Below are 20521 nucleotides of genomic sequence, written 5' to 3' on the forward strand. Positions count from 1 at the left end.
AAAACCTACGAACTTTTACCCCGGTATTACACTCTTTGGAGTAATTTGTAGCTGATTTCGTTGCGCTTAATCTGCCTTTTCTGTTTTCCTATAACCGTCCCCTTCTAGACGAGTTTTGTCAAATGTGGTCACCTGGAAATAAATCTGAATTAAAATTAAACAAGTTGAAAAAGTTTGTGCGGAATTATTTTATTTCAAAGACGGGAAAAAGAAACTAGGCACAATGAAGCCTTGCGGTTAACTGTTGCATTCCCGTTTGCAGGTTGCGTTCTCCATGTAAGGTGATATGACGTCACAACCTGGAGCCCCCATGGATATTTGTCATATAGCTAAATAAGCCACTCTGGATAATTTAAGTTACTTTTTTCTAATTACTACTAATCATAATGATGATTTACGTCAACTGAAAGCCATAAACCGATCCAATTACCTTAACTAACAGCAATCGCACAGTATTCCTGTAGAGTAGAAACAAGTGGAGTCCATCATGTCAACAGTTAATGCAAGTCATGCCACAGGTGTAGACGGGACCGCGAAAAACAGCAAAATTTTATTTTTTATTTATTGTTTTTTAAACACGAAATCTATCGGCTTATATGCTATGGGAGTACGTCTTTACTATGAAGGTTTTCCTTGTACAGTCAAATACAGACAGCTTAATCGTTTAAGAATGCAAGTCACTCCCGTGTGAGCGCAATTTGCGTTTTATGAAATCGCTGTAAACCTATAATGACTGAAACTGGTCAGCAAAATCTTCTGGCGAGGGTTAAAGTAAAAACTTCTGCAAAACTTGCCGCTTGTAGTATTAATATTTTGGATATGAAAAAGCTGCTTTTCGATTCTTTTAGAAAAAATAGATTGCACTATAACTCAGTTCTAGGCAGGTTGCTTCATTCATCATTGAAAAGGCTTTGTAATGGAGACTATTAACATTTAAACATCTTACGCATGAAAAAGTTATCACAAGCCCTAGAGTAACCGATATTAAAAAGTGATTGTACCGTAAAATGACGAAAAAAGAAGAAAATCGCTAAGTTAATGGATATTCTGTTCAGAAATAATTGGATTTATTTGTAGACAATTTTTAGTGAGAGCTTGCTGAAAGTCTAGAGCGAAAATTCTAATAAAAATCCATTTTTGAACTTTACGCCCACGAACACGAAGATGGTGTCTAATGATAACACTATCTACTGCTCATTGCGATTTCTCTCTGTGCTGTTGGACACAGCAAATGTAAAGCGACTAAAATGGATGCCTTGGGATATGAGTACAAGTCACGTTGACCCAGCTTTTAATAGAAATAAGCCTAAGTCACTCACTGACCGAGCGAGATAAATCTTGGAGTGATCTCAAATTGTGAGACGCACGTTTAGTTATTACTTCTACAAGTAGTTTGAGAGGTCGCCTATGTCAAGATATTTTTCACTTCACTTTGCGAGTGTATTAAATTAAGCCAATTAAGTGTGGCTATTAAGGTTTAACTAAATAGATCCCAACAGGCTACTTTTGCCACTTTTATGCCGGTCTAAATTCTTCTCATGCGGTGCTCCGCGTCCGAAGCTCATGAAGACCAGAAACTAAAGGGGAAATATCAATTAATGCGCAGCGTGAATTTTGCCTCTTGCCGTAATCAACAGTGTACGTTGTATTAAATAGGAAAAAATGGATGCTTAGCGCGGGGGCCGATCTACCTACCACAAGAACCTGTCTTCACTTGCATGCTAAAACAAGCAAGTGTTTATACCAAGTTCATTAAAACGTTTTCGTTCACTGAAATGCGTGCTTCTTTGTTCAGCCGATAAAAAAAAGAAAAAGGCACGTGGTATAGTTGCTAGGGGTTTTCGTATGCAAAAGATAACGGATAAACCAAGGCTCTCTTCCAAACCAAGTAGTTAAATTAACGATACCCTCTTAAAAATTAAGTAGCAATTGGTTAATTATTGATAAACAATTGTGCCGAAGAAATATGAACAATTACCGAAACCCTGAAGGCGTACGAGGTAATCTTGACTAACAGTTTTACTTTTAAAGTAGAAACTCTTTGTCAGCGGGAGACCTTAATTATCAAGGAATACCTGCCGAGTTTAAAAGACGATTTAAATTCGTGCATCTAAGAAGACGCTTTCAGTGAAAAGAGGCCTTTGCAGTGTTGAGACACTGAGCTGATTGAGATTCTAGGCTTGGGTCAAAACGACATAAAACTGAAAAAAGAAGTTTTTCAATTTGCAATTTTGAAGCTTGATCATCAAAGCTTTAGTTAAGTCTGAATCTGGAAACAGGACATCGTTAACCTAAAAACAGAGATCAGAATTGCAGCCACTGCAGAGGGACAACTAAGACTTGGGAGGCGTAGTCAGTTTCAAGGCAAGATCGATCTTACTGAACTTTACTGCTCAAAAAAATGAACTCAACTGGTAATCACACTAACTCGTGGGGCTCGGAAATAGTTGGAAACGGGAACGACTTCCAATTTTACAAAGAGGCACAGTCATTACAAGTTCTTCGTCTGATATTTCAAGTTCTTCTCGCCTCTGTCGGCGTAGCAGGCAATTCGATAGTATGCCTCGTCATCACCTTTCAGCCTCAAATGCATACTACTATCAACTACTTCGTCAGAAACCTCGCCCTAGCAGATCTTGGGATTCTAATTCTATCGTTCCCTTTAGCAGTTATCATGGAACAAGTACCTTCTCATTGGCCCCTGGGGGAATTTTTCTGTCGGTATATATTCCCCCTGTCCGATATATTTTTTGGTTTATCCGTTTGGTCGATCGCCCTCATCGCTGTTGATCGCCACAGAGCCATAGTACGGGGAGCCCTTCCCAAGCGCGGATCTACCGTGTTCAAGTCAGCGCGTCGGATGGTGGCTAGCGTTTGGATGATTTCATTTTTAATTATCTCGTTACCGCTGTATTTCGTCATGAACTTCACCGATCATCGTCCCGTCGTCAACATAGTTGAATGTTCTCCCAAATGGCCAAACAAGGAGGAAGAAGACGAAATGAGACAGATTTACATCATTGGTTTGACTATTTTCTGGTATGTTCTACCACTTGCGATTGTTACTGTAACCTTCGGTAGCATTACGCGAAAGCTTCGTACCAGTACGAGGTTTAACAAATCGATAAGGGATGACGGGGGGCGAGATACGGAGAAGCGTGCTCGGAAAAGACTGCGTGAACGACAAAATAGCAAAGCAAAAAAGCTTTTGACCCCAGTAGTTTTAGTCTTCGCTGTCACCATGCTACCCCTAAATGTTTTCCGTCTCGTTTTTTTGTACTGGAAGGAATTTACCTTGCACAAATACTTTTGGCTTTACTACAATGTATGTGTGATTTGCGTCATCACAAACTCCTCAGCGAACTTTTTTATTTATTCTGTGGTAAGTGAAGAGTTTCGTCAAAGTTTCAAAAGCTTTATCTGCAGAAAGATGGGGGTACCTTCTAACAGTGTCACGGAGAGAACACTTCGCAGTCCCGCATTGAGCCCCATAAATCTCAGCCCTATAAGCAACAGAAATGATGAGGACCAAACTAAAAACAACAACACGGAAAGAGAAACTTTAATGTAAATAAATATTTACCCACTAGCGGGTATGACATGAGTCGAATACCGTAGAATTCCGAAAATAAGCCCCTCCATGTATAAGCCCCTTCCAAATATAAGCCCCCCCCAACGTCGTAACGCAAAAAACCCTCCGTTAAATCGCCCCTCCGAATATAAGCCCCCCGGGGGGGCTTGTACTTGGAATTTGCCCTCGAATACAAAGTAAAACAAAGCAAAAATGGTAAATTTCCTTCTCACTACAAGCTAGCCCAATCGATTTTGAAACGCAAATTTCCCTCCGTACATAAGTCCCTCCAAATATAAGCCCCTCCAAAAATAAGCCCCTCAAAAAGGGCCTTTGAAAAAGATAAGCCCCCGGGGCTTATTTTCGGAATTTTGCGGTATTAAACGTTTTGGAGTTTTTCAAATTTAGAAGGAAATGACGAAGAGAAGATGCTTTTCGATAGTTACTAGTGACTAGTCTGGGAAGTGACACTAGATGTGAATTTCGTTTTCTTCTATTAAAACGCACAATTTTTTTGTTTGGTAGTACTTTTAAATTTAGTAAACAGAGGGCCGCTAATTTCGGGTGGACACTAATGCAGTTGTTTAGGTAATAGCCATTAAGCGTTTTGTTTCCTAAATAGGAATTCCATTTTACATCATTTCTTCTGTGAAAACAAGCATAGTTTACCAGGACCTTCATTGATGAACATTGATATTATATTTACAATTTGTTATTATCATTATTAGAATCACACGCGTAGGAAACGAGTGAAAAACACATTTATATCGTCGTTTTCTTGTCATCTTGTTGTTTTAACATTCCAATGCGGGAGCCCTTGTGCCTTTTTTGCCCGCAACGACCGATCGACGAACTCACTCTACGAAAGAAAGGGCCATGAGAAACGCCGGAAAAAGTTTTAAAGAAAAAGCTAACAACCAAAACCTGTTGAGGCATTTCCTTTTTTCACATGTTTTCCTCTTCGACTTGCTCACACAGGCATTTTCATGTTAAGCGTAGCTTTAGCTCTAGAGTCGCTTTTTCTTCATGTTTTATTGCTTTAAGGCTTTCTTGACGGTAATCGCTGTTAATATTAATAGAATAGGGATGCTTTCGTCAACGGTCAAGCGCAGCATGACTATTGAAAGAACCATGCCTTGTTAGAGTCTTGTTAGTGTTTACGGTCTCTGCCAGTTACCACTGGACTCAGATTGTACGTTGGTTTGAAATTAAGTACTTTTTTTTGCCTGACTTCAATTTTTCTTATTCCCGCCAAAGTAAAGTAAAACAATCCTTGGCCTTTCCAACCCAAGGGCAGCATAGAAGCCCGGCGAAAACCTTTTTCAACCCCGTTAGGACATTTACCCCACGCTACCACAATTCTTCCACCGGCAGCTCACTCCGTATACATACAAAAAACAGGTGAATCTTCCCAGGAGCCCGAAAGATCTTTCGCATTACGATGTGGCCATCAGAATATAACCAGCCCTAGCAGCAAAATAGTGATCAAAGACCCTTTAATTTCGCGCAAATTGGTTTGTTTTGAGCTGTTTTGATTTTGTCCGGGCCGATCCGGCAACCCTGCTCTGATCAAGTAGACAAAGCTGTCTGATTGCAGTCTACGAAATACTAGAACCAGGCTCTTTTCCCTGCTCTCGATCCCTTTTAAACGTTTACAAAGGATTGACAGCTTGAAAGAGAGTTAATAGTTAATTGAAACCTCGCAAGCTGACCAACTGTGATGGCAACGGTGAAGTTCGCGTTGATTCAAAGCATTATAGTTTCCATTGTCTTGTCAGGTAAGAACATTTTCTAATCAGTTCATTCAGATTATTGTTAGGTCTTCAGTCTGATTTCAAGACTGGTTGCCTAAACGAGGACACCTTACCATACAGTTTTATTCTAAGGCTACACTTTCCCGAATCATATCAGTTCAACCTATTTCAGTGACATAACTCCTAGGTATAAACATTTCTAACGTTTCATAAGCTGTTGCTGTTACCTTAATAAAACTTGACCAAATCATAGATCGAAATAAAAAGTTTCGGATAGAACTATCAAGACTTTGTAATTGTATTAGCTGAATATTAGACAACAATTATCGCACGCGGGGCGGGTAATAAACGTTCCTCAATTCTGATTCACCTTTACCAACCAGATGGGGGATAGTTAACCTCCAGCCGTAATTCAGATTCCTTGCTTTAAAATAAATGTTAATTTCAAACACAGAAATCATGCTAAACTGATCAACTGCCGCAGTCATGATCAGCTGAGCATGACTTCGGAATTTTAAGCACTTTCATATTATCATGTACATATGGCACTGCATAAAATGACTCTAATAAACGGACCATGATAAGTGCAATCATTCACGGTCGGTATAAATTATTCAGACGAATACGAAAAGGATCTGAAGGAAATACCATGAGATTTCGGTATAAAAATAAAGTATATTTCCTAGCATGCTAAGAAGTCTAAGAAAAATCCCAGGACTTCCTTTAACTCTTACCCTCAGATTAAATTAATTTATTTTTCTTTGTTTCAAAGTCTTTGTCATCGCACATAAACATTCCTAAAACAGACACACTGGTTAGGTTGGCTTTGTGGTCCGTGCAGTTCATACCGCCAAATATCATAAACATGACCTCAATAAGTAATTTTAAAGCTGCTGGAAATAATTATATCTCTGCTTGAGTTTTAGTTTTATCAACTTAATTATTAAGTGATTGTTATTTATTTCATCATTACTATACCACAATTATTTATTACCTTATTTGCACATATATTTATTTATTCATTTTTATTCTTGCACTTTGCACTGGAATTTGCTAGATGTCCTTATAGGATTTTGCAAATAAATTATGTAGATGTAGATGTAGATGCGTGCTCAGTAAAGAGATCTCTGAATAAACATTTTTCCAAAGTTGTCGCCAAGATAATAGAAGTCCTTTGGGCCTTGTTGAAATGCATGTACTCGAGTAGCTCGCGGTTTTCTAGAGAGCTCTTTAAATTTACAACGCAAATCAACTTTGTACGTATACATTAGAGAGAGAGACTCTCACCTGGCCGGCCGTTGGAGGGTTGGAGTAAAGAGACGGCAGACTGGGGTGGGAGCAAAGTTAAATTCAGAAGTGACGAGACTGTGAGTCTGAAATAAAGGGAACCCTCCCTACACCACAGCATAAGACCCTGTTTACATGGAGTGGGGACCCCGGTCTAGTGGGGTAGGTTTCTTTCGTTTTGTGTCCCCCAGAGCGTGAAAACAAAAGAAACCAACCCCACTAGACCGGGGTCCCCCACTCCATGTAAACACGTCCTAAGATAAGATAAGATAAGCGACTTTATTTTACGAGGGTTACACGTGACAGTAATGAAAATTACTGATAAACTTGTGGCCCTCTAATGAAATGAAATAAAAACTAGCGATTGGGTTACTATCACTGCAAATGGTCTTTTCTCGCACACCTCACACCTTCTCTCCCTCGCCGTTAGTAAGCTGCTGGATGATAGGTCCCACAAGATCATTCTTGTAATAAGAATTTGGATAAGCCATCCATGTTACACTTTTGGCTCTTATAACATTCGCTGCATCCTCGTGACATTTACCACCAACTGCAGTTATTGCCGCATTTCAGTCCGCCCTGCAACATATTCTTTTCCCTACAAACATCAATAAATAAATTAAAGCTAAAATACAATCACCGATTGAAGCTGTTTTTTCAAAACTTAAAAACGACTGAGGCTGTTGCTCTTAAACTTTACGCGAACGTCTAAAGGAAATTCCAAATCGCCAGAGTAAGTTCTCATCTATGAAGACGAAATCCTAAACCGAGTGAGGCCTGGAAAAATATTAGTTTGCCGGTCTTTGTTTGTTTATTTATTTATTCACTTCCACCATATGGTGCGGAACACACAACAGATCAGAGCTGCAATTCTAGTTTCAAAATACTTCATAGCCTCTTGTTCGACTTATGTTTACATACAGCTGCCACTGGTGACGAAAATGAAAGCGAACACCAGAGCAAATCCCTTATGAACTTTCTCCAGCATTTCAATCAGAATCGCCATCACGTTACCAATCCTGAAGGAAAACAGAAAGCACGTGACTTTATCAAGAAAACGTTTCAAGATCTAGGACTTACCACGTGGTCAGAGGCGTTTACTGAAACAGGCTTTTTTAATCCGCAGGTGAATATTAATTTTCTGATCGTAGATGGTAATAAATACGTAGATATTGCAATGCATCTTTTTGTACTATAACCCATTACAACGTTTTCTTTTTTCTACTTAACACTCAGGGCCGGGTTGTTCGAAGCTGGGTTAAGATAACCCAGGGTTAGTGCGAAATTTGAACTCGGATATGAGAGCTTAAAAGGCAAATTCAGTTTAATTGACTTTGCCTACAATTTGATGATTGGATACTTTAAAACCGTAGAGAAACTTATCCGAGAGAGTGCTTTTGATAAAAAGAAAAAGTAACCCGGGTTAAAATTTAACCCCGGGTTAGCGCTAAACGGCCTTCGAACAACTGGGCCCAGTTCTTTATTCAAATTAAAGGCCCTCGAAACGACCTTTTGGGCTGTTAGCTTGGTTAAGAAATATTTTGAGGAACAAGCCGCTACAACCTATGAATAGAACCAGGAGCTGATTGCTAGCAGAACATTAGAAAATTGACGTTGATACCCCTATTTCATTTGATATTTGCGGCTCCTAATTTTTGCTACAAAACAAACTCGTTGACAAGAGATATCTATTCTGTCTCATTCAATCTTGCATTCATCCATACACTGATTTATTTGTGGTTAAGTAAGGTGGTAATGGCTGTAAAGTTGCTCAGATAACGCGTTTGTATTCATTTTCCGCCAAGCGGAAAATGAATATAATCATGTATTGATTAATTATCTTTTTAACCAGTATGCTACAGGAGTCAACATAATCGGGATGCTCCCTGGCACCCTTGCGGGCTCGCCTAATGACAGGCCGTTTCTGATTGGTTCTCACTACGACACGGTGCGTACTACGTCACACGGTGCAAACGACAATGGCTCAGGCGTGGCCGCCATGTTACAGGTTGCAAAAAATTTTGCCACAAGTAGGTGAACTATCTTTTGTTTTATTTTTCAAAATTAGTCAAATAATTCATCCCCTCTTGATTGCTTTATCTCTTCTCTCGTGTGTCACCTTTTGTTTCGTGTGTTGGCGATTTTCACGCACGCTCTCGTATTTCCATTGATCTAGGCCTATCCCTGAAGAAAATAATATCCGCGGTTTCCTGGCATACATAAGACCCTAAAGCGGGCCTCTTCTATCTATTTTAAAACTTACTGTGCAACTTCTTATTTAACTTTTCACAGATTTCAAACACTGTGCACGTAGTTTCAGCGTTCTGTTCGTGGCGTTTGATTTCGAGGAGTGGGAAGATTGTGACGATACGAGGAGCAACCCTAATTGCGCTTGTGGCAAGATAGACTGTGGAAGCAGAGCTTTTGTCGCAAACCTCACGCGTTTTTACAACGGGTCTTTAAAGTCAAACGGAAAGCTTCAGGGAGCGATTATTATGGATACTGTAATGAACTACAACAACACACCAAACTCGCAGTCCCTGCCACATTTAACACAACAATATTTTCCCGAGGTTTATGGTCAAATTGAGGCTGATGGATTTCGTGGGAATTTCGTTTCTGTTGTTGGGCGTGAAGTTGATGATGCTGTTTTAATGGATACGTTCTGGTACTATTACAGTACAGTAAAATCTGGTAAATAATCAGTATTAATCCGGAATTTTGCTTGCATTTTGCCCAAAGCATGACTGATCCATGTAAATAGCGATTTTAAATTATAACCCTCCGATTTATTTAATTCAGTTTCAACTTGTTCTCATGAGAGCTTGGACCCGTTTGTTCTTCTATCCTTTTTTTCTGTAGCTTCCTCAGCGCCCGCCATCCACAGACCAGCTCCACAGTGACATAGCTACACAAAGTCCACCTGAGTACAACGCAGTTCACTTCTGCATATCCTTTAACTGCTCTAGTGTTTCTTTTCAGATTTTGTGTTTCATAGTTTTTATTTCTTTTCTATCCCTCGTAGTGACCGTTAGTGACGTGATTGGATTCTCTTTTCCGTATCCAGTGGAAACATTTTTTTAGTAGTTTTCAGTGTAGTTGCCTGGTAAAATATAAAGCGCCCTTTTTTCGAGTTTTGACTTATGGAGAGTTATTAGAGTTCATTTGAAATGACAGCCTGTCAAGCTCTAGTCCAATCACAGTTTCAATAAAATAACTATCAACAACTGAAATGTACTTGTTTGCGTTATTCGCACAGGCGCTCACCACTCGTTTTCCTACTTCCAACATATTTAAAACTAATCGGAGGGTTATAAAATATATAAACCTCATTCTAACGTGCTGGAATATCGGTGGATAGTACCTTTGGCCGAGAGATAAGTTGTCCACAAAATATCACATATTTACTCAGCCGCGGGCATTATCCTTCGATATAGCAGCCACAGGAAGGGGTATATTTACTGACTGGGCCGGCCCAGTATATTATATTATTCCATTCAACAAAAATTCCGGTATGAAATTTCGTAAATTTCAGGTGCCCAATGGAACGGTTATCCGGTTGTACAGACCCAATCCACTGCGCGTTTGGTTATTGCAGTTCTTATAAGCAGTATGTATAAGGGCGTTTCTGGGGAAACAATTTTTTTAAATGGAAAGGGATATTTCTGTCCGAGCAACCGAAATGAGCGGACTGTTCAAAGTGGACCACCTTCAAAATTAAAGGTGGTTCAGAATATTCCGGTCTGACCGAACCGAAATGATCCGTTTCATTTGATTTACTAAAATAACTTGCAATGCTTTATTCATTTACCCTCGTGTAGCTCTGGAAAGTAAAATCAAGATGTATCCAGTAAATCTTCCATTCCGTGGCCAGCCTGACAAGCTTCCACCCCTTCGGTATAATGCTTTTCGAGACTTTTTGAGAAGCGACCACGTGTCATTCTGGAACAACCATCCGTCTATGAGCGCGATCTTCCTGAGTGACACCGCTGACCTCCGAAGCTACATGGTCTCTTGTTACCACGAAGACTGTGACAATATCAATAGGGTGACAAGTGAAATGCTCCAGTTCTTACAGAAGACATCTGACTCAATATTGGCCGTGGCCAATGATGTTACCAAGGTTTCATGTCCAGCCGTTGAACAGCAGAAAGGAACAACAAACCCGCAGACCGCAGGTAGATATATCGACGATGAAAGCAAAGAAAAATCGCCTCATGTAAGGGAATCTGGATTGCAAAATCCGGGAAATTTTTGCTTGTGGATTCCAGAATCCGGGAAATTTCTGCTTGTGGATTGCGGAATCCGGGAAAATTTCACCAATAAAATCAGGAATCCTAGGTTTTGGAATTTGGAATACAGCTCAAGGAATCCGGAATCCCATTAACGATTGGAATCCAGAATCTAATTTCTACTGGCAAATACTGGAGTCCAGTACCTGGAATCCGGAATCCACAGCTTGGAATCCCGAATCCGACTAGATTCCATTATATGGGGTGAAAAGAAGGCACACTTATAATGTAATTGATGATAGGAAACTTCTTCTTCAAATTCTTCTTTCCATCAATTATCCTATCTGCCGTGATGTAAAATGACGGCAATTTTACTGTAAACCTTAGAAAACCGTGAACACCAGAAGAAATCTCTGTCTTGTAAGGAAGACGACAATCGGGCGTGAGACCACACCGCAAGCCACAACGGTAATTGTAATGTGATTTTGAAGCTTTTTCGCGAGTTCTGCCTTTTATTGTGATTGGTCATAATTTTCGTGTGATTTTGACAGTGAACGGAAAACAGGGGATCTCATCCCTCAGCCCCATTCCCCAGGCAGTCCACATGACGATCCCTTCACGGAATGCCCTGGGGATAAAATTGCCCTCTAAAAAATCTAATTTTAAAAAAAAAAACAAGATCAAGCCTTACTTTTTGCACTACTGTTAAACCAAGCAGAGCTCGCGATTACAGAAAACGCCGTTGATAGTTTCAAATAAACTAGCTGAGCTAGTTTCTTTATGAGTAAGCAGAGAACAACCAGAAGAACGTTAGCCCAGCCGGTCAAGTCAAAGTTATGGTAAAAATCCACTAAATCAGATAGAAACACCTTCAAACAACCGGTGGGCTTCCTATGTGAGTACAGTCAATGGGTATGCTGCAATGTTTCAGCGCTTGATTGGTTTGAGGCTTTCAGATCAGATGACGGTGACTGATTTAGTGGTCACCTTCCAGGGGCACCCAACGGGAAATTTTGAGAAAAAGACCTAAAAACAACAACAAAGCGTGAATAAAGTTTTCTGAGACTATTTTAAGCATTTTGGGAGATTGCTGGAAAAAAATTATCTGTTCCTCACTCCCAGCAAGACTGATGGAAGAGTTCCCAGCCAGCAACCTTACAACCTGCAACCTGACTTACTGGGAAGTTTCATAGGGCACAATTCAGATCTTGAGTGGTAAGTAACCCATTCAAGTAACCCGTAGCAGCTACTCTAGACTTCAAATCCCCTCTGACACCCTGAATTATCTTTTTCCCAGCAACACTTTCCTTCCAAGGACTATTATTTCTTTCACATCTCCCAGCCAGCAAAAATGTGCCTGAAGAACAGATATTTTGAGGAACAGATCCATTGGGTGCCCCTGACCTTCAGAAACTACCAATCCTGCTTTCAAAACATCAACGGTCTCCTTAAATCTGTTGCTTACAGGTGATATTGTATCACATGTAAATATGTGATACGTCGACGCCCCATGTTACGAAAAGAGATGTGATCATGCGATGATGGTATACTATGTAAGATAACAACAATATTTGGTCATCTTCTATGTTCATTTTTTACCTTTCAGATGAGGGTATGAAAGCATGGAACGTTGCCTTTCTCTCTATTGGCATGATTTTGCTCGGCATGTTTATCGCATCAGCAGCCGTGCAGGCTAGCATCTGGATACGATCGCCTGAAGTCCAGTGTGTTAAAAACATTTAGCGGCTTTGAAGAATAAAGTTGGGCTCGTCCTGAACAAGCATTGTGTGACGTCATAACGTAATAATAATAATAATAATTAATAACAATCTTTATACAGGAACCCACTTCACAAAGAGTGATATTTAGGGGGACCCTGTAAAACAAGAGAAAAATAAATGATCTTAGATAAATGAATACGTAATAGTAATAATAAGTAAAAAGTTAAGAACTAAAAAGCTAAATTATACAAGCTACAGGTTAAAAATGTTAAAATGTCAGATAGATTAAAATATTAAAAGCTATAAAATATCTAAAATATTCAGCTTTTAATGTTCTGTTTAAGAAGAAGAAGAGAGTTAATTTCTTTAAAAGATGCGTCTAAAATGTTCCATTCCTTAGCGCATCAGTGATAAAAAAGTCTCTGCTTTCCGTAATTCCTTTTAGCGAGAGGAAGACGAAAATCTTTCCTACTTCTAGTGTTATATTACATGCTATGGATGTCTGAGTTTCTCAAAATATTAAAATTGTGATCCACAAGTCCGTGGGAGTACTTAAAAGTCAGTGGTAATGTATCTATGCACAAGGCGTTCTTGAGACAAGGTAGGCCATCCGAGTGTTTTGAGAGCGTCGGTCGGTGAAGCATAGTTGGGCAAATCAAGGATAACTTTGGCAGCCTTATTTTGCAAGACCTTTAAATCATGCACTAATGTAATATTATCTCTGTCTTCCCAGATGGTATCAGCAAAGTCAAAGAGAAGTCTTATTAAAGCATTGTATAATGCGACTAGTGCATCCAAAGACAATAGAGTACTAAAGTGATGACGTCATAAAAATGAAATTTCTGAAATTATGGTATTTGTCAGGATATTCTGAAAGAACAATGTCCAAGAGGCCTACTTGCCAAAAATGAGCATTTGGGGGCAAATTGTCTCTGAGATCATAGCCCAGTTATACTCAGAAAACTCCATACAAACCCTTCTAATTTTTTTTGGTTCGACCCCCAAAAAAATTAGAAGGGTTTGTATGGAGTTTTGTAAGCATAACTGAACTACGATCTCAGAGACAATTTGCCCCCAAATGCTCATTTTTGGCAAGTAGGCCTCTTGGACATTGTTCTTTCAGAATATCCTGACAAATCCCATAATTTCAGAAATTTCATTTTTATGACGTCACACTTTAGTACTCTATAGATGTTTGATAGCGGAGCTCTGGCGCGCAAAGCGCGCCTGCGGAGCACCATGGGTAAGTAAATCTACCCATCCGAGAAAATTTGGTAATCACGTGACCGTACACCGCCCGCAGCCCGCCCGTCCGTCCGCACCACAGGAAAACCAATGTTCAATCTCACACTTTCTAGCGAGTTTGGTAGCACAGTAAAACTGATATTGCACACATATTGTACATCAATGTTGTGATCAATTGACAGCTGTCAAAACAGGGTATCCGCTGACCATTATCACCCGACCGTATCGCGGGCTCAGGTGTCGACCCATCGAGGTCGAGTATCTTTTTGAAGTTATCCGCTGACAAGTTACTAGTTTTCAAATGATCGCAGGCTCAAGTTTTATTTTTTTTATTCACATGAAATATGTTGCGTTTTATATGTGTCGCACAATTAAAATTTTGATTTCAAACTGACCTCGAAAGCTAAAATTCAGCCAGTTTTTACAGGCAGGGAAGACATGCTAGTTGCTTTTGACTTTTCTCAATAAGGTCACGCGTTGGTCACGCTCTACGTCCAATTTTTATGCTCTGATTGGTCAAAATTTGCCAGGTGAGTTCATGCGGAAAATGTATGCAGCATCTTGATATTTGTTTACTTTGACAGCTGAAGCTGACAGAGTTTTGTGTCAACTTGTGATGTTTTTAACTGTCTTTCTCCGCTGAATGTGCAAAATGAAATTCTGCTGCTATCAAGAGTCTTCTGTTATTCATAGTTCGTTTGTTTATTGGGTTTTTGGTTGAGAAATACGTCGCTTGTCAAAGTCGGAAATCCGATTCCGGATGGCATCGTTTTCGTTTTTCACCTTGCTTGATGCGTAAGAGGGTTGAAAAGTCTGAAGCGATTCTGGCCTTACTTGATAGTTTGCAGAGCATCTCGAAGGGTAAGCCTGAGTAATTATTGTATTTGATGTTTGTTTTTTATATGCTAATTTAATGAAGTCGGGCGTAGTTTATGCGGCTATTTGGTTTATGCACGTTTGTAAGATTTTATACAATGATCGATTTGACCGAGTATCAGGTTTGATTATAAGCTTATAGAACTTTAAAAAGCCTTTAGACATTTTCTCACTGCAAATAGAAAGAAAACGTTCCAAAGAATATTTAGTTATAATTCTGGCTGTAAAAGAAATCTTTGAGCGATTTTCTTGCCTCGAGTTCATCTTTGAAAAAAGCAACGCCGGGAAGCCGGCTTAAAACATAAACAAGGATTTTCAAAGACACTTTTTACTTGTCTTCGTGAATGAAAATTGTTGTCTCTGTATATGTTTCACCGAATTATTATCCTTTGTTAGTAGTCTCTTTCGCAATTTTAATCGCTGTGCCGTTTGTTTTCAGTCGCTCACGAACATCGCTTGCAGGAGTAGTCAAAATGCCGCGTGTATCAAACGCTTTTGAAGATTACACATAGTTATAAAACCGTTAAATAAAGAAATAAACATAATAAATTTTTTATCATGTTAAAGCGTATAACTCTATTAATCTTTATTTAAACAGTCGACTTTGGCGCTTGTCAAAAGTGAGAACCGGCAAACCGTATAAGTGATTTTAGAAATTTTTTTAACGGTTTCGGTAAAAGCCCACGCCTGCTTCGATCGACCTGAATGTTGAATGAGTACAATTTGTATTGCAAAATTGTGATCTGTCCGAGGTCTGTATGATAAAAACAGTGCCTCATGGTACTGTTTCACCTCAGATGATGTATAAAAAGTATAAAAGGTTGGTTTACACGTCCCCAGACTTGTTAGCAAGATTTTGTAAAATAAATCGTAAACTTGTCGAACGCAAAAAATTGGACCTGATTTGTTTTCCGAGAATTTGTTTTCCAGGCCTAATCTACTGTGATCAAGAGCCATTATGGTTCTTGAATGTGATCGAAGATGATTGCTATTTTTTGGGTGTACATATAAGGCTATCAACTCGATGTAAGATTAAGTTCACTCTTAGCTTGGACTGTTTGCAAATTATTTTTCTCTAAAATCACTTAGCCTTTCCCTCAAAAGTCACATGAATGTGCTCTAAAGTTAACTGATTTGTAAAATACAATTGCAAGTTTATTGTTTGATTAAATTATAAATTCGAGTTAATAGGAGCTTCGCTTTTAGCCCTGGCTAAATCTATATATTACGATCCATCAAGCCCATTATTTGATTCACTTTCGCAATCAGTGATTCGATATGCTCATTCTAAGTCAGATTCTTGTGAATGACAACACCTTGATACTTGATTGGATCTTCACTCTCAAGGTTTTCGTGATCAATGACAAGCTTGATACCTTGGCAAGTTTGCAACCTTCTATCACCACCAAACAATACGAACTTCGATTTCGATGTATTTAATGTCAGGTAGTAGTTATTACAGAGTTTGTCTAATGGTCGTGGGTGGTGGGTGGTGGGTACAAGTCGTGGGTCGTGGGTGTGGGTAATGATTAAAAATTAATTTTTAATCATCACTAATTTTTGTTAAATATTAATAATTTACAATATTACAAGTTTTTGATTTTATAAAGTACTCGATAACTAATAACATAGCAAAACAAACATAACACACTGTATGAAAATGGGTGGGGTTGGGTAAAGGCAGGAACCCATAGGAGCTATTTTCAGGACTGGTGTAATCTCTTGATAATATTTCGAGAAAATTTGTTTGGTCAAACGCTAGAACAACACGCACATAAGTTAACTTAATGCTAAAAACAGCAAATCGCGGAATTAAGGAAGCCGGGATCAGTTCCATATAAGAGTAGTCAATCATTATTTATCTGAATAAGCAATACGATGAGCTACGATGCTTACCTTTGAATTGATCCCAATTGGTAGACACAAAAGAGAAAACTACAGGCTATAAAATAAAACCCGGGAAGGGTGGGAAGGGTAAAACAAGCGAGGAGAGGCCGCAAATGACCTTTGAGACGACGCTGAACTCTATATAGCCGAGAAGAAACCTGACGCGGGTGCCAAAAGATAAGAAACACAAAAGGGGATGTGTCCCAATCACCACTCTATAACAATTTCAAAATCCTTCTTCCAAGTCGTTTCCTAGCTGTTTGGGGAAAAAATAAAGCGAATCAAAAAATAAATAATTTCCGTAAAAAAGTTTCAATTTTTTGAAATGATTCATTTGTTTTCTGGAAAAGACCAGACACGACAGAATTTGAATTTCTTCACTTTTTCGGATATTTAAGGGGAGAGCTAGCCTCTTCGTATAACTTATAATATGAGTAAACTTCCCCGGTACTGAGACACTCCACTCTCATTGTTTTTCGCGCTTTTTGGTGACGTTCCTCCGTTGTTAGTGAAATAAGTTTAGCTTTCGCACGATCCTTTGAAAGCGTTTTTGACCAGTTTATAGCGGAGACAAAGTTTGACAGCTTTCCCATGTCAACTTCATATTTGAAGACAAAAGTTAGTTCAACGTTATTTCTCTTTCTTTTCGATTGCTCCTGTACCCACCGCCACCCCCTGGGCTGGCGGTCGATGAGCTCTGGTAAAGTAACAGAGTAGGGGAAGTGTTGTATAATTTTCATACATCGTGTTACGTTCGTTTTGTTATCGAGTACTTAAACAAAATCCAAAACTTGTAATATTGTAAATTATTAATCTTGAACAAAAGTTAGTAACATTGTTATTTAATAATGATTAAAAATTAATTTTTAGTCACTACCCACACCCACGACTTTTACCCACACCCACACCCACGACCCACGACTTGTACCCACCACACACGACCCACGATCATTAGACAAACTCGTTGTTACACCATTCGGCAAGATTGGCAAGGTCGGCATTCAGGTGGTATTGAATATTTTGACAGCAATTTTCACTGAAGTAAATCACTGTATCGTCTGCATACATGACTACCTGGCAGTGCTCTAAACAGTTGAAACGTACGGTTGGGTAGAAAGAAAGCAGGGCCAATGTGGTGACCTCAATTTTGGGACAAAGAGTGGGACATTGTTTATACAAAATAAAAAATACATTAAGTCAAACAGAAGCCAAATGTTCAGAACAAAATCTCTCATATAGCACAGCATTTAAGTTAAGGTACGGTAAAACGGGCAACAAATAAAAAACGTACAACTTGTTTTGCATTCACGTGCGATAACTGCAAAACGAGTTGAAGAGCGATGTTGCCTGTTTTACTAACCATGTTCAAACCTGTCTTACCACAATTTAGGTTGTTGCAGGTTGCTAAAATTTGTTGCAGAAAGTAGAGAGTAGTTCTACTTTTTGCAACAAAATCTGTGCATGTTGCGCGTTTTACCTGCCCAAGGCAACCTTGTTTTGCGGAAAGAGACGTAACTCTTGTGGAGTGACTTCACAGGGTCCAGAGGAGGTGTGTTTGTCGTTAGAACATCAAAACCCGTCGAACACGTCTGAAAAAATGGGTTATTTTGATCGGGTTATCATCGCGTTACAGTTTCGTTTACACATTCTATAGACCGTGCGCCAGCGAGGATGTGGCTTGCGGTTATTCAAAATGGCGAACAACAACGTCGATCTGGGTCAGATAAGAAGCGAAGAAATCGTTTTCACAGAGGCGGATCCAGGGGGAGGGTGCAGGGGGTGCGCACCCCCCCCCCCCCCCTGGGATGACCTGCGGCCGCTTTCTAATTAACACTGTGCAGTAGCTTGACAGACATACAAAATCTGCTCTATCGTTTGATATGTATTCTCAGCAGTTTACATTATGTTATTTCCTAGTCAAAAGCCCTCTTCTTATTCGCTTTAAAAATTTTTTACGTCATCGGTCAGTTAGTGGTGCACCCCCTCCTAAGAAAAATCCTGGATCCGCCCCTGTTTCAGTAGATTCATAAAGATCCCATTGGGCTGATTAATCGTGCTAATTAAGCGACAGGCATTTTTCAAGGTGAGACTTTAAATAAGTAATTCATTTATTCACACGAAACTCCTCTGGACTCTGTGGTGACTTCCGAGTAGTTTTATCCATTATCAAAGTTAGTATTCACGCAACTTGCAACAACCTGATTTGTTTTGATTCGTGGGTGGTAAACCATCCTTGACGATCACATGAAAACAAAGTGACAGGGGCACCCAACGATTGTTTTCTGTAAAATATCGGGTTCGGAAAAACAAATATTGCCTAGAATTTTCTTTCGCTTGAGGATGGCTAAAAAGTTCTAGATGAAAGTTCCATTCATGTACAATTTTCGTAGCTTATTTAATATCATAGGTGACGAATTACTCCTTAATTTTGGCGTGAAATTTCAGCGTTAATTTGTAATTTCACATGTGAAATTACAAAATTGCCATGGCAACCCTTCCGTACGTCTCAGTGTCAAGATGGCGACGAAGTTTTAAAATGCCGTGAATGAAGATGTCAGGGCACAAAAAGACGCTTTAGAAAACCTGAACACACAAGAGAACATCAAGATGGATTCTAACAAGTATTTTGCCGAAAAAGTCTGAAAAATTCTAAACTTTATAAGCCAAATGTAAGGTCTAAACATTTGAGATAGTGGAGTTCTTGATCGATACGATCCAGGATAAACATGTCAAAAATCCAAGATTGCTAACGTAATTCGTCACCCATGATATTAATAGGTAATCAAATGGTATACTTGTGAAATTAGGGAATAATTTCACTTGCGTTTTGTCCAAATCCTAATAATTTCCCGAGCCTTTAGGCGTTTACTTTTTCATATTTTACTAACCAGTTTACACTAGTTTTTTGTAGAAAAAGGAAACCTAAAGGTAAATTACAACTGAGAAGGACCACAAAAAAGGCAAACAACAACAACAATTTTTAGAACAATCTCGTTCCCTGCAGAGCCGCGATCCTTTTGTACGGCGACGGGGATCACTGACAAAAGTAACGGCGGCTCTGGGGACGAGATTGAACGATGAGCGGATAGCATCCCTTACAGACCATGCGTAATTCTAGTAGTATACGATGTACTACATTATCGTTTCCAAAACCTCCGTTTTCGCCCGTCCCCAGGTAAATGAGAAGCTGGCGTTTTCAACAATCTCCACAGAGACCTTTTTTTTGAAAAGCTGCGTTTTTGGTGCCAGAAAACGCCGTTTATACGTGTAGACGAAAAACGGCTTAACCGAAGAAAAGAGTCTTCGGGTTCCAAATTATCAAGATATGTGATCGGTGTGGACTGGCTGAATTCGTGATTTGTTCAGTAACAAACCTGATGCAGATCGGTTTGGGCCAGCCAAAAATTTCTAACTCAAGTGTTTTCAAGTTGCTTCATCAGTCCCTTTACGCCGGCTTGTTAACATGGCCTTTGCCCGTGATACATTCGAAGCTCGTTACACTGTAATACGAACAGAAAGGGCTCGTATCTCTCACAGGGTGTTAAGCCTTAATCCGCCAACGGCTATGTCCTTGAAATCACTCAAAAGTGATCATAAGTCAAGTCATCTGTACATATTAACTTAATCATAAACAGTATCAGCAAAATAATGTAAATTAAGGCTTGAAAAACGACTGCAAAAACCGTGAACAATCAATGTACCTCAACGTTGGATCAAACAAGATCGTAATCATTTGCTGCCATAATAGTCAAAATTTGGCTTGTATACTTTGTCTAACCTGCTTAGCAAGCGTTTCCCTGCGGTTTTGGAACAAAGAAAGACCCGTTTCTCGTTCTTTGTTCCGAAACCGTATGGCTCAGTACTGTCGAGTCCGTATTAGCGAGGTTAACTTTCTATGAGAATCTGTTGATTGAACAAGAAAAAAGTGTCCGCTCTTCGCACTAACGT

At 39.4% G+C, this 20521-nt stretch overlaps 2 protein-coding genes across 2 annotated transcripts; both read left to right on the forward strand.

The window, feature by feature from the left end:
- The first annotated feature begins 2401 nt into the window (after nucleotides 1-2401).
- LOC140926185 (somatostatin receptor type 5-like) lies at nucleotides 2402-3583 on the forward strand. Its single transcript, XM_073375969.1, has one exon. The coding sequence runs from the start codon at nucleotides 2402-2404 to the stop codon at nucleotides 3569-3571; it is 1170 nt and encodes a 389-aa protein (XP_073232070.1). The 3' UTR covers nucleotides 3572-3583.
- A 1625-nt stretch (nucleotides 3584-5208) lies between these two features.
- On the forward strand, nucleotides 5209-12637 carry LOC140926988 (uncharacterized protein YfbL-like). Its single transcript, XM_073376658.1, has 6 exons — nucleotides 5209-5349; nucleotides 7536-7738; nucleotides 8465-8642; nucleotides 8905-9306; nucleotides 10434-10790; nucleotides 12451-12637. Exons 1-6 carry the CDS (start codon nucleotides 5292-5294, stop codon nucleotides 12585-12587), a joined length of 1335 nt encoding a protein of 444 aa, XP_073232759.1. The 5' UTR covers nucleotides 5209-5291; the 3' UTR covers nucleotides 12588-12637.
- The last annotated feature ends 7884 nt before the right edge of the window (nucleotides 12638-20521 follow it).

The sequence above is a fragment of the Porites lutea genome, chromosome 2, assembly GCF_958299795.1.
Source record: "Porites lutea chromosome 2, jaPorLute2.1, whole genome shotgun sequence".
NCBI classification, from domain to species: Eukaryota; Metazoa; Cnidaria; class Anthozoa; order Scleractinia; family Poritidae; genus Porites; species Porites lutea.

What these genes read in the sequence shown, in the direction of transcription:
- LOC140926185 (XM_073375969.1), top strand. Translation starts at nt 2,402, where the DNA reads ATGAACTCAACTGGTAATCACACTAACTCGTGGGGCTCGGAAATAGTT.
- LOC140926988 (XM_073376658.1), top strand. Translation starts at nt 5,292, where the DNA reads ATGGCAACGGTGAAGTTCGCGTTGATTCAAAGCATTATAGTTTCCATT. An exon ending in AGTTTCCATTGTCTTGTCAG is followed by an intron (nt 5,350 to 7,535) that starts GTAAGAACATTT and finishes GTTTACATACAG; the next exon opens with CTGCCACTGGTGACGAAAAT. An exon ending in TGCAAAAAATTTTGCCACAA is followed by an intron (nt 8,643 to 8,904) that starts GTAGGTGAACTA and finishes AACTTTTCACAG; the next exon opens with ATTTCAAACACTGTGCACGT.